The sequence below is a fragment of the Falco peregrinus genome, chromosome 5, assembly GCF_023634155.1.
Source record: "Falco peregrinus isolate bFalPer1 chromosome 5, bFalPer1.pri, whole genome shotgun sequence".
NCBI classification, from domain to species: domain Eukaryota; kingdom Metazoa; phylum Chordata; class Aves; order Falconiformes; family Falconidae; genus Falco; species Falco peregrinus.
The window spans coordinates 5,234,336-5,248,737 of NC_073725.1; the positions used below are offsets into that span (position 1 = coordinate 5,234,336).

General features: G+C 38.0%; 1 protein-coding gene across 1 annotated transcript in view; it reads right to left on the reverse strand.

Annotated features, from left to right (window-relative positions):
• Nucleotides 1-3,330: 3,330 nt before the first annotated feature.
• Nucleotides 3,331-14,402, reverse strand: part of SKAP2 (src kinase associated phosphoprotein 2) — a 116,823-nt gene continuing 105,751 nt past the window's right edge. The window contains exons 11-13 of the mRNA XM_055804226.1: nt 13,466-13,578; nt 3,895-3,996; nt 3,331-3,488 (exon numbers count right to left, since the gene is read on the reverse strand). Coding sequence (XP_055660201.1) covers nt 3,904-3,996; nt 13,466-13,578 — 206 coding nt within the window. The 3' untranslated portion in view covers nt 3,331-3,488; nt 3,895-3,903. The remainder of the gene's footprint in view (nt 3,489-3,894; nt 3,997-13,465; nt 13,579-14,402) is intronic.

The window sequence follows — 14,402 nt, forward strand, 5'->3', positions numbered from 1 at the left end:
TCTTCATCAACTTGAGGAAGAGAGATGAAAGAAACATCAAATGGCTCATGCAGCCGAAGATGCCACTGTCATCAACCTGGTACTTTCATAACATGTTTTAATATTTTACAGCTTTCCCACAGATCCCAGTGAACTTGATCGAGCCAGGACTCGGATCTACAGCCACAACTCCTTTTTGCTTTACCTGATATAGAAAAATGGATTTCTATCATTTAGCTATAGAGAACTCAGTGCCTTTCTTTGGTGCAGTTCAGCTTACGGAAATAATTGCATCTCTTTCAGAAAGAGGGCAAAGAGCATTCAGCAAAAGGTACTTTGTGCCACCCGTTTTTGAGTTACTGTTCTGAGAGCTCGATGCAGAAGCAAGTGAATTCAATAGCTTCTCAGTTCCAACAGCCTTGGGATCAGGTTCTAAAGGGTTATTCTTTACGGTCCTTCTGATGCCATGTCATACTCAGACTGCAGAACCAGAAAGAACAAAGTTTATGCATTTGGATTTGAATATAGAATGGGATCTTAACCAGCATTCACATTCAGCTTAATTCCAGCCAAAGAAAGTTTGCATCATTAATAGTGGAGCAAAAGGCAAGCCAATGCATATCACTTCTCTAAATGTCATCCATACAGACCTGTGATGGAAGAACCGGTGCATACGCTACCATCAGTACATATAATTAGTGGCAGTATGCACAAAGAGGTATATATGTCCTAACTAGATGCTGGAAAAATATAGGAACCAGTTATCTGTATGTAGAAGTACATAGAAAAAATACTAGAGTGGCAGGATTTTATCTGGGTGCCTCTGCTATAAAAAGCATTTGTATTACCCTTACTTCTCTGAATAAATTCAAATGACAGCCCCATTTCATTTCTTCATTCAGTCTGGAGGCCAGATGGCATTAGAATCATTTACTTCACCTTGTTGTGCTTAATTACTACAATCAACACACTATTTTCCAAATTAATCATAACAAAGTAATTTCATTAGTAACACAGCAGGCTGTTGAATTATTAGCATCATAACAGTTTGCAAACAATTAAACTTTATTTGAACCTTAAAAATTTGCAGAGTAGAACATTATTGTAAGATCTAATGGCAGTATAGTACAAATCCAGAACAGAGCAAATAATTGAGTAAAACGCTGTACAAAATATGACTTACAATCACCTTTTAAAAAATTATCTTACTGTTCACAGAAAGTGCAACCTAAGTAAATAACAAAAATAAAGCCATTAGCATTTTCTAGCTTTGAGTTCTAAGCTGTATTAATGGAGATTTTCTTATCCAAAAAAAGATGATGGTATTTGCACAGATTTAAAGTAAAGCGTTCATCCGCGGTGCACTGCTGGGTTATTCCAAGACACTGCAAGTGAGTTTCAGGACATCTCGCAGGTTTTGAGTGTTAAGGCACCTTGTTTACTCCCCCTCAACACGTACTGAGGGCGAGGGGATGCCCTAAAGCCGAACTACAGACAAAAGGCGCTCCACTTCCCTGGCTGCCACCACCCCGGAGAGCGCGCGGCTGGCCCGCTACTCATCGCTGGGGCGAGGGCGCCCTCTCCTGGCAAAGCGGCGGAAGCGGCGCGGGGAAGGGGAAGGGGGAAGGGGAAGGGGACGGGCCCGGCCTCCGCCCGTGATGTGAAAATTTGCTGCCACCTACCGCCGCGGGACCGCAGCGCAGGGCTGCGCGGGGCTGCGCGGGGCTGCGCGGGGCTGCGCGGGGCTGCGCGGGGCTGCGCAGCCGCCGCCCCTCCCTCCCTGCGGCACCGGCTGCCCCCGCGCCGCTCCCGTCCTGCTCAAGTTTTGCCCCCACGCGTTTATCTCAACGAGAGGGGGGCTTGGATTGACGCCCCAAAAAAGTAGGTGGTGGTGGAATCTGGAATTAAGTCATTGATAAAAAGACCTTTCGGTGGGACAGATGTACTACGCTGCCATGGTCACAGGAGAGAAGGAGCTTTTCTAGCCGTGATGCTAACGCTCCCCGTGCTGTACACAATCCACAAGTGCACTTGATAAATTTAAGTAGTAAAAGACCTGAAGACTACAATCTATCATTTTAATGCTTCGCTGATAACGTACTGAATCAATTTCAATTACTACCTCTTTTTTTAAAAAAAAAATTTACAACAAAACCCTGTACCCTGTTCGACTCCTTTTAGAATCCAGCGTACCATCAAGTATCATACATCAGCTAACGTAAAGCACAACATCTTAGTTTACTGAAAGGATCTAATTCCGAGTTCGGGCTAACGTTACCTTTTAACCCACAGTGTTTCCAGGGCCCGCCTGAAGCATAAACAGCACAAGCAGCTACAAGGGGACCTGCACAGGCTCAGCAGTTTGCAGACTGGCCTGACCTGCCTGGCTGGCAGATTAAGGGTCTCACAAATCAAGTGTGTGGGAGGATACAAAAAAAGTTGATCTTGCATGCTAACAGAAAAGTGCATCTCCAAAACAACAGTATTTAAAGTGTTAACTCTGACTTGCCCAACCCCTTGTCCACAAGCGGCTGTATTTTAGTGTACTTTTTTTATGTTTCAACTGATGCTTTTAGGCACAAAGTTCTGGATTTCGCACTAAGACTGTGGGGAGCTGTTACACATCCACATAGATTTGAAGATGTCTGTTGCAAAACTTGTATCAGAAACTCCACAATTCAAGAAGGTATCCACATTTGACTCTGTGAAAGTATCTGTGAGGTACAGGTAAAATACTTCACGCTGCCATGGACCTGCCATTTAGCTCATGTTGACTTAGCAAAAATTGTGGGGTTTAAAATATTATCTTTTTGCAAATCATCACAGAATTCATCTCTCCAAATCAGAATGGTATCAGAGCACTATTACCACACAGGCTGATTTATTACATCAGCAAAAGAACCAAGCCTTCATTTTGTGGCACCAAAATATTAACAATACGATACTAAGCATATGAGAAAAATAAATCATTGGCTAAAACGTAATACAAAAACATTTTCAAGCAGAATACCCTGAAGACTTGCAATATTACACATAAATTTCCCTTGATTTTCCTAGGAAACTGCACAAAATGTACAGTGAGCATTAAAAGGTTAATGCATGCATGAATTGAGTAATAGTTTTCTACTTGCAAAGTTCAGCTTAATTTTTCTAAGTCTGAGGAACAGGAAAACATAGCCAAACTTCCTGAAAGAACAGAAACCTATAGCTGCAGCGTGCTGCCATATATGCTTAAGAAAAGAGCAACAGGCACTATTTGGCTGCTTGTGGCCCATATGTTAATTACCATCTATTTCACTTCCTAGCATTACAATTCTACAAAAGGTAGCTAAGAAAAACATTTCCGCAGAATTATGATCAACTACAGTTTTTAATGTTAAATATACACAAGGCAACGATCTGACTACATTCACTGAAACCACAAAATGTGTATGGCAGAATCTTCTTTCACAGGCTGGGTCTGTAAACTGCAGCTGCACACCACTCTTGATTTCCAGTGCAGATTTCTCCTGATTAGGGAGAAGGAAGTTGAAAGTTCATCATTAACCAAAAAACCTCAAACATGCATATCAAACCCAGTCCAAATATCTATCCCCTTCCACAGTTTTCTGCACAGACAGATACACACATATTGCTCAAGTAACAAAACCAAGCAGAAAGCACAACAATTTTATTTAAAAAAAAAAAAATCTGGACAAGGAACATAGTTATAAAATACATCATCTTTTGTACACTGTGGTTTAATATTTCATACAGAATCCCAGAAAAAGTGCTTTAATTGAACCTTCAATATATTTTGCCATAATCTTTATGTTAACAGGACTTCTACAAAGGTTCCAGGAAAGAAATACTTATGAAACACAGAACAAGGGAACATATAAGCCATTACAGAAGATTGGATTAAAATGTACTTACCCAGGCCTCTCAAATATCATACATCTCCATTATGTAGGCTTTAGGCACCAAGCCAATGGTTCCCTTCATTTCTCCTACCCACCAGCCAAATCTATTGTACTCCTAATTGAAAACAATATGCAATATTAACCTTTAGTCCGATATAAATGCAACAGAGTTTTGTATGCAACTCCTTGTGGATGCTTTCTCTTATATACAGTTATAATCATTTCAATTGAAAATTAAAACATTATATCTGTTTGTTAGAGGCATTCACATGCAGAGTTAGGCAAAGACAGAAGTTAAAATTTAAAAAGGCCAGGCATACTCAAGAAAATTTCTTAATTACAGACACACTTCTCTATAACACCCACTAAAAACAGCTGACCTCTCCACCTTCTATTCATCACAAATATAAGAACTTTCTATCTTTGTAACTAAAATCTAATAGCACAATGTTGACATATAAGAATCAACTGGGATTCTTTCAGTATCACAAGGCTAAACTCTAAGAAACTTACAGTCAACTTATTTTAAAAACTACTTCGCCCAAATGTGAAGGGAACACCATATATATAATACATAATGTCTTTCTACGGACAAAGTCTACTATTGCTTTAGGCTTGCAGAAAATTCTACAGCAGATCTCATATGTCTGACAGATGACTAATGTACTTTTGTTTGAAATTTGTTTAGGCTTAGTGAGATAAATATGAAACAAAATGGATTATAATAGTTTAAAGAAATAATATCTTCCAAAAGCAATACCAAGTAAGAGTACTGTGAGATCCAAATTTAATTTTTTTTCCTATGAGATAAATATTTTAAGATCAATCCTAACAGCAGTTCAATAAATTCTAACAGCTGAAATTGCACACACACATAGAGAGAGTTACAAATGAAGCATTATTAAAACAGAGACCCCGTTCAAAATTGAATTATTAGTAAGGTAGAAATTACTTTGGAACAAACATGGAAAATACAAAATACACAGATATCTCTGATAAGCAACATCTGCTTCCTGCTACTCTGCTCTTCTGATGAGAACAGCAAAAGGCTGTAGGATTTTGAATTAATGGTCCTACTGAGACGAAGCTATTATTTTGACTGTAGATAAAGTTTTTCAGTTATAAATAGTCAGGTGGATCTTAAGGGTTAATGGAGCTTCATTAGAGCCTGAGCTATAATGATTTGCTACTGGCATATCTGGCCTGGTCAACAGTTCTCTGGGGTCCTATGTGGTACTTCGGTACTCAGCCCTCCCTGCGCTTAACTACAACAAGCCCCGCTGATGGCCCGCTTTGATGTGGGCCCAGGCTCTCTTTTTTTTTTTTTTTTTAAAACACACGTGCATGCAGGCACACATACACTTTTGCATTTTCTTATTGCGGAAGGCTGAACACCAGTCTTAAATGTATTCCTCCTTCTCCTCACAGTGAATTAGTGATTTAAAAGATTCTATCCTACTATCCATAAAATACAGCAGTAAGTGTGATTTAAAGAAAACACACATAAAAAGCAGCAGGAAAACCTTCATTTACGATGTGAACACATGCACAAGAAAGCTGCGACAATAATTCCACCTTTTTCCGCCTTCCACTGCAGAGCAGTCTGCCAGAGATGGCTCTGCTCTGAAAGTCTAGAGGCATCTGAACCTGATCTTCAGCGCAAACTGCTCTCCCCAGAAGTTAAGAACCACTCATAACCTTTCCCATGGGGGTACACGTTACACCCCAAACCCTTAAAGGCTAAATAATACCGTGACACTGAGGTTTATAATGTTCCAGACCAGCCTGTTTAAAAATCCATGTGTTATCACACAATACCCTGGTTAAATATACAAACTGGATTTCTAGACTGAAGTGGGAAATTGCTGAAAGGGGCAGTACTCACGTATACTACTGGAATCTCAGCAATAAATCTCTCCAAGAGAAAGCAACAGAAGATTTGAAGCTGTTACATGGAACTTGTGAAGTGACTGGCAAGAGTGATTAAGCAAGTTTTGCTAGAGATCAGCCAAAAAAACAAACAATACATGAAATGAGGGAAGTGGCTTAGTTAAGCGGTCATTAAATTGCATATGACAAATGGCATAGAAAAAGCCTGTGGACTACATTATCCATTGAAAATGTTCCACTTGGCAACACTACATGAACTTAGAAACAAATGTTTTTAAAGAAACAATTCAGATACCTCAAAACAGAATTAAAAGCATGCTGCTGTTTACAAACTTTCTGGGGTTTGCTACTTACTAATACACCACTGGCATGAAGCTAAGTGAGAAGATGAAATGAATGTTGATGTAACAGACTAGTAAACTAATTTAAGGATTCACTGCAACCATTATATCATACAGACAATACTGCATTTTATTTTACGTAAGTTATTATTCTTTGCATGGGTCTCAAGTGCAGTATGAATCCCAGTTAAACTATCTGCAGTCCACAGAAGTCTGAACAAAAATATAACGCAGATACCTGGCTACCAAGAACATAAAACTTTAATCTCAGGTTTTAGAATAATTCGATAACACTCCCTTTTAAACTGGTTAAAGACATTTCTCTTTAAGCTCCTAACCACTCCTTCCTGTCCTTAGTACCACAAGAGTGCTTACTAGTCGGGCAGATAAAGCAGTCCCCCCGCCGTCCTTTCTTGAACTCGCATATAAAATCCAAATTGATGTATTGTTTCTGTCAACATTATCAATTATAAACTCCTTCACAGCAAAATAATTTAACTAATACACTGCTGTTATGAGGTCCGTGTCTATTACTGCTGTTTAAGAGGTGTAGAATAAAAGTCTAAAACTCACGTTTGTAGGAAATAATGATTAATATGCAGAAGGATATGACTACAGTTAGGAGTTTTATATGAATTTCTAAGAGTTGGGAAGCACGGTGCTTTCGCAAGCATCAGCTTCAGGTCTTAGGTACCACTGGGTTTACCATCTGGTATCCCTCACCCCATTCAGCTCTTAACATCACTGCTAACACAGGCAAGCGACTGTACTTCAGAAGGACTGATAAAATAATGAAGAGTCCTTTAATCTACAGGAAACCATTGTAGTCAATTTATAAGAAATATTGCATCCCTTTGTAGGATGTGTAATTATTTTCTATTAATCATGTGCTATAAAGCTACATTATGTGGTTATTCTGTTATCACTAGAAAGAGGCCTGCAGTCAGCTCCTGACAATGTTAGGTAATTACTAACACAAAGCTCCTTTCTCCTTATGTAGAAACGCTATCGAGATCCAGAGGTGCCGTGATGCTCGCTGTATGAAAATAACTCTCCAAAGAAATTCAATAACTGCAAAATGAATTGCTCCGAGGCAAACAGAGGGATAGGAGAGGGGGGCAGGGCCAGATCCAGCCGCCCTGCGATGAGGAGAACGCACAAGTGTGTGGCCGCAGCTCTGCCGTGCGAGTGGGAGCACATCGTCCTTACCAGGCAATATTAGGCAGGAGCTGGGGGGGGGGGAAGGGCACCACAACCCCTGGATGACAAGCACCAGGGCAGCGGAATATGTTATGCCAAATAATGCAAAACAACCACCTTAACAGATGACCAAACGCTTTCTAAGCTACTTCTACACATCCACCCTCTGCCGGAGAGTGGATTTTTTTTTTCCCCGGCAGAAATTTATTAACCAAAGTGAAGTGATTTCACAGGGCAGCAAGGAACAGGTTATGACTTCACATTTAACACACTGAAACACTCTCTCTACAGCGTGCTGTGATAGCGGGGGAAAGAAAACCCCACCAGGGTTTACAGGCTCCTTAAATGCTCCTAACTGAACACACTGTGAGCAGATGTTTCTCCTTGTCCCCATCCTACCAGTTTTACCGGACTAATGTGTACGTCCCTATGACTCCACAAGGCACTGGTCGTGAAAGTTTTTGCACTTGGGGAAAACACACTGCCCGCTTTTTACAGATATCTCGTAAATTCAAGATTTTTGTACTATCTAGAAAAGAATTTTGATGTGCAAGAAGAGAAAATTTTTATACTCAAGACTCTTTCCAAAACAGTTTCTACCTTTAGAACAGATCCTCTGCATAAATGAGGCTCTCCAGATGCTTTGCACCATATTAACTTCTACTGACTTCAGCAAAAGTTGAGAGCATCTGGTCCTTGCGCAGTTAGTCCCTATTATTCAATGCATATGGTATGGGTTTTGTGTTTGCAGGGCGAGGTTTTTTATTTGTTTGTTTTTAAAAAAGACTTACTGAAAATCATTATCTTTCAATGCCTTGAAGAAAACAATAGGGTTGTGATTTTTAAAACAAAAAAACCTGAACTGTGTGAATTAAAGATTATTCTCCTGCCCCCTTCCAGTGGCACTCTAAGTAGTATTAACTGAAGGACTGAATATCTGCAAACTTTAAAACTGAAAAGCAAAACATTATCTATAACTTTGTTTGGCTTTAAACTAAGTAGCCTTTCCTATCAAGCTAAAGATGTGTGGGAAGCAGGGAGAAATATTTTTTTTTAAAAAAAGAATATCCTGTGGGGCAATTTTGGCAAGATAATATTTTAAAACACCTTTAAAACATCCAGAAGATTTAGACTAGCTAAAAAGTTTTAGAACTTCCTTTGGTGTAATTGCTGAATGATACACTATCAACCAGGGAGCATTTCTGGCACAGAACAGCATTTTCTCTAAAAAGTGGAAAATGATAAATGTTTTAGATAACTGAATGAGACCTCTTCACAGGTAGTAGAGTTGTTATAAGACAGCAATAAAATGGTCATCTTTAAGCATATAACCCTCAGATTTACTGTATAGTTGCGTTATTAGGTTTTATTTCCTGCAATCACATGAGACAAAAAAGACACCAACTAAAGAGTCCCAGTATAAATCAGGGTAAGCAGACTGAATTCCGAAGCAAAACTGGCCCCTGAAAAAACCCTGGAAGGACAGAAGGGCATTTTATTTTCCATTAGATGACACACAAAATTTTTTCTAATCATGTAGGTAAATGCTTACATATTATCAACATGCGAACCAACAAAGCTGGAGTTACTTTACATTAGTTTATCTTAACTAACCTTCCATTTAAAGGCCTTTGCTCTTACCTTATGTTTGGACATGTTTGTTTGGGTTTTTTTTTTTTTTCTGTAAGGTAAACAAGCCAGAAGAAGAAAATGTACAACCTAGTACTGCATTTTATTTTTGATCAGAAACATTCCACTGAAGTGAATCTCCCAGTGCTCCCACTTTCCCTCCTCTGGCTCACTTTGCAGAGCTGTCAGTCTCGGAGTACACACACCACATTTCTTTCAGATGAAATAAAAACAGAAGATGCACTTCAGTGTGCTCCAACCACTAATGTGTTCTCATTCCACAAAAGCAGGCTAGACCTCTTTGGACATCAAACACCTTTAAAAACACACTGTGTGGACACTGGAGCCTCAGCACTAAATGTGTTTCACTCTGCAAATCTACTCCTATTGGTAGTCTACGCCCTATTTGCTAACATAGACACGGGCAGTACACTCATGGAAAGAGAAATTACTGTTAAATACTGATCTCAGTATGATCGGTCAGAAAACAGCCTGACAAAAAAATCCACTCAGGATTTTAGTATGCCTTTCAGATCTTCTTGAAAACTACCGAATAAATACATTTTATGAAGATTATACAGCTAATGTACAAAATGCTCACAGTGATTACAAAACAGCTGCATTGTTAATTTTATTTTATAAGCACTAATCTAAGCTATGGAGATTTCCTTGTTTGTCTTTTCACTAAGCAAAAAAAAAAAACAGGTTGAGGTGTGAGCACTTTAACAGACATTTATTGTATCGAAAGAACAAAAATCTGCCACACTAGAAATGTACAACCACTGAATAAAGTGTAATCTAGGTACCAAGTTAACATTTGACTTTCATGGAAAATTCTAGAGCAAAGGGTTAAGCGATAAATGAGATTTCCATCAATCATAAATACCAGAGTCAGCCACATTACATAGCATTGGCAGGTACTGAAGTAGTAACCGGGAAGGTGAATTCCAGTTTGAGATACAATTTCTGATTTTGAAATATTATATTTATATTTGCATTAAACCAACAAATATATGAGATGGGAATTAACTTAGAAGTTAAGAACCACCAGTAATTCTGCTAAGCAGGTGCCTGCTAACATCTAATTTGCATTACTGTTTCCTGATAAAAATATGGCATTTTTTCCCAAAACAAAACGTGCACCTAAAGCAAGCAAACCAATACTGCAAGTACTGCACTTGCATAAACTCTGCAATTCAAACTTTTTAAAAAAGTAGTAATAGGGCTACCTCCACCTGAAGCTGTATTTATTTCTGTAAATTGATTTCTTGCGTAAAGCTACAGAAGTCCTTTCAAAAAGGACTGTTACAAAGGTTTGTTTCCCCATTTATCATATGGGCTTGAAAGCAAAGGCAAACCCATAAATAAGCAGGAGTTAAGAGCAATCATCCTTTTAGAAAACAGGATGCCCAAGTATTGCATTTCTAATGCTCAATATTAACCAAGAAATCTTACTGATGAGTCCCTCTATCAGTAGAGCTATAAATTTTTCTCTACTGCATAGAGGGGTATATAGTTTTCTGAAAGTTCACCTGATTTGCAGCGTAAGATATAAATGCTTGAATATTCAAGAATATTATAAAGTAGAATTATAATAGTATGATTTATTTGTACAGATACATTGATCAATTAGTCTGAAAAGTTAACTGATTTTAAAATAAACAAAAGTTAACAAGTTCTATTGCAACAGTTCTGCTGATTCTGCTCAGATTAAAAACTTAACCTTTAAAGGAAAGTCTGAGAAGTAGGAAAACCTAGAAAAAAGCTTTGGAGGTGGGTTTTGGTTTGGTTTGGATTTTTTTGTAAGAGCCCACAGAACTGCTGCAACACAAAAGCCACAACTGACGCAAATATTTAGATAACAGCTGAAATAGTTTTTGAATGCACCTTTAAAACAAGGAAGCATCCTTTTCTACCGTAATTGCACTAGTCAAACATAGGTATTTGTATTATCAGAGTATAAACATGAAAATCATGCTTGTTGCACTAACACTGAATTTTGATGCTCAGTTTAAAGCAAATTATGGGGGATTTGTCTTTGCATAATGCTTTGCTATTTTAGAAAGTAAATGTTGCCAAACTGAAACCTTGCTCATTCTTCTCAAAGGCATTCACCTAGAAACTTACATGTACATATTGTTCCTCTTGCTTTATTTAAATTATATCAATGCCTAAATTTGCTAAACTGGTTCATAAGTAGTTCTGTGGTACTAATGATCTCATTTCTTGGAAACAAAATAGTCACGTTACCCTAATTTAGATACATAAAGGTATGTAAAAAGGTAAAAATATATTGCTGGCATACCTGTTACTGGAGAGACAAATATCTGTCTTATCACGTTCATCAGAGCAAGCTATACCCTTTATATTTCCTTGTGAAACAAAGACCTATTACACGTTGCACAAATACGCTCAATATTTTGTTAATGTTTCACCCTTCTTACTGTAATACTGCTATACCCATGCTTACTTTCTTATCAGCAAAATGTGATTTTCAAGAGTGATGTTCCTAGCTGGCTGACATATGATAGAAAGGCAATAAAGCCATAGCTAGGTTCAAGCTGAAGCTGAATTTATGACACCATTTTGGATCCAGAGCCATCGCCCCCCGTCACTACCTGCATCTCTCATCTGCAGCCACTAGATGGTGGGAAAAAATTAAAAAATTGCCAAGGATTCCTGCCGACCGCCACAAAACCCAAGTATTAATGTATAGGATTAGGAAATATTTTCTGAAGAAAAGTCTCGACCGACTTCAGGTTGGTTAGGTTCACTTGTCCTTTGGTTGTATTTTTCATTTACCAGACAAAGAGCTTGTAAATGATGGACCTTGAAACTGCATCAAGTGCCGGGTTAAGATGGATAATTCTCTGGCACTTTCCCCTCCAAGGACCCTAAATTCAGAGCTGACAGTAGTGGTCGAGAGTCATTTTTCTGAAAAAGCTGTAACAATCTTTAAGCGAAACAGGACTGAATTTTCTGGGCTGTATTTTGGAGTAGAAATCATTCCCAAAGAGAGAGGTTCTATATATCTGGAGCAGCAGCAAGCCTGTTTCAAGGACCAATTACGGATTAATCACAGCATGATCACAGGACAGTTCATATACAGAGGACAGCTTAAGCTACTGTTTTTTCTATTCTGCTCCATTTTTTTAAATTAAATTTCTCACTCTTCTGGGAAAGGAGTAGCAAATAATTTTTTCACCTACAAGCTGAAGATTAAGATTTTATAGCCTCCACACCATACCAGAAGAGCACAACCCATGAAGAGGCTAAACTTGTGCAGTGGAATCCGTTTGTTCACGGGCTTTTCGGGGTGGGGGAGAGGGGGAAGAGATGATTAGTTTAAATTAGTACCATTCTTCAGGGCTGTGTAACTGCTTGAAAGTCTGCCCAATCCAAGAGTGTTATCCAGCCTTTAGTAATGCAATTCAGTTATTAGTTTAAGTGACAATGAAATACCTCAAAAGACATACATGGGCACATTACCATTAGTAATATATCTTCTACATTTTTATATAGGACTATCTTTCTATCCATAAATCTTAAATTTATTTAAAACAGAAGCTGTTACATTTATTATCCGGAAACACTGCAGTTAAGGTATCATGGAAGATTTAAAGCAATTGTGACAAAACCGAAGAGTTTGAAACTAAGACAAACAGATGCCTCTAGCTTTCACACACCTACTTGTATATATCTTCGGCGTTAATTAGACTGAATGGCAATTACATCTGAGATATATGTTCCACATATATGTTAAAAGGTATGGGTTTTTTCAATGAGAACTTGAAAAGCTCAGCTTTTTTCTAATATATGGGGGAAAGATAAATTTCCTTTGATGAATTGTTCAGAAGTAGACTTCAATGGACCATTAGATACACATTTTAGGAGAGGTTTTGGTTTTATGCAGGGAGTTAAGGAAAAATAAGAATACTACTAACATTAAAATAGAATAAAATTTCACGCTTATACTCTTTCTCATCCCTTTAGATGAGAGAAATTACATATCTCATTTGATTTGCAAACAGGAAAGCAGTAAATTAAAAATTGCCCAAATCTGTTGGAGCAAACAAATCTGGAATCTGAGCTGTCAGAACAATGACAATATATATACAAATATCAAAGTATTGTTCAAAAACACAAACCATCTTCTGTAGCAAGATGCCCAGAAAGTCACAAATATAAATCAGGAAACAAAAAACATAACATACAAGATAATTTAAAAATCTACAAGGTTAACATTTACAAGCAGAAAGCACTTTGTTTCCATTAAATCAGTTATGAAATGGTAGCCAAGACCGAACAAGTAAATAAACACACTTTTAAGTTAATTCCTGTTAACATGGCTATGTTTTAAATGTGATTATAGTTAATTTGACAAAATAATTAATTGCAGTGAATATCTGATTGCAAACAAAGGACCTGAAAGGGAGTGACAAATTTCCCCCCCTAGAACTGTGGGAATGTGCCCTTCTGCCATGGCTTTCTTTACAACTATGTAGTTCCAGTAGCATCCCATACCTTGCTGAGAATGTAGATAACATCACCACGTTTAAATGTCAACTCATCAGGTACATCTCCTGTGCAGTCCCACAAACCTTGATAGAAATTGGCATAATCGGTATTTTTGCTATCTGCAAAGAAAACAGCATCTAATTACAAAAGGATAAAGATTGAGGGGCTAAAGTTACTCTTTAAATCTCCAGATAGGATGAAGTTATTTATTAGCACACATTTCTTTCTTCTCTTTTTGGAAACAGCTCCTTCATACCACAAAAGCAAGTGGAAAACAAGTTTTATGTGAAAGCCCTTCACTGGCAAGTTGTATCACTTAAGAGACATGTAGCTACAGGTTTTCAAAGCATTTTCCAGCTGCAACTTAAAGCAGCTACGTTTTTTCCTAATATATTTTCAGCAAGCCATATTTGCATCTCAACTTGAAGCTGATAAAACTGCTAGAATATAATTAGTAATAATCTGTGAAAGGAAGCCAAAGTAAGTATTTTGTGATCGCCCCCTCTCCCCCTCCGCTGTTCCAACAAAACTAAATAACTTCTCTGAGAACATTTCAGATAATCCTTGACTGTTCCTTCTGAAATACTGGAGAACTTGGAAACTGTTGCTGAAGCTGCATTTTAAAAATATTTGTGCCAGCTCCAGTTTAGGACATTAAGCTCTGGCTAAACATGCAACTACACTGCAGTCATAAACTCATCCTTCTAACAGCATAAGCACAATGGATGTGCTGTGTTCAAGCTGCCATACAGACCATTAACTGATTGATTATTTAGCACTCTTTGCTCTGTAATACGGCAATAACACAGTAATAAATGCTTTGTCATACACTTACAATACAGAGTACATCTATTGAAACACAGCGCTTACACACAGTTAAATACACTGGCTGCTTCTGTTACACTGCAAACTATTTCCTGTTTTTAATTCCATGAAAATGGAG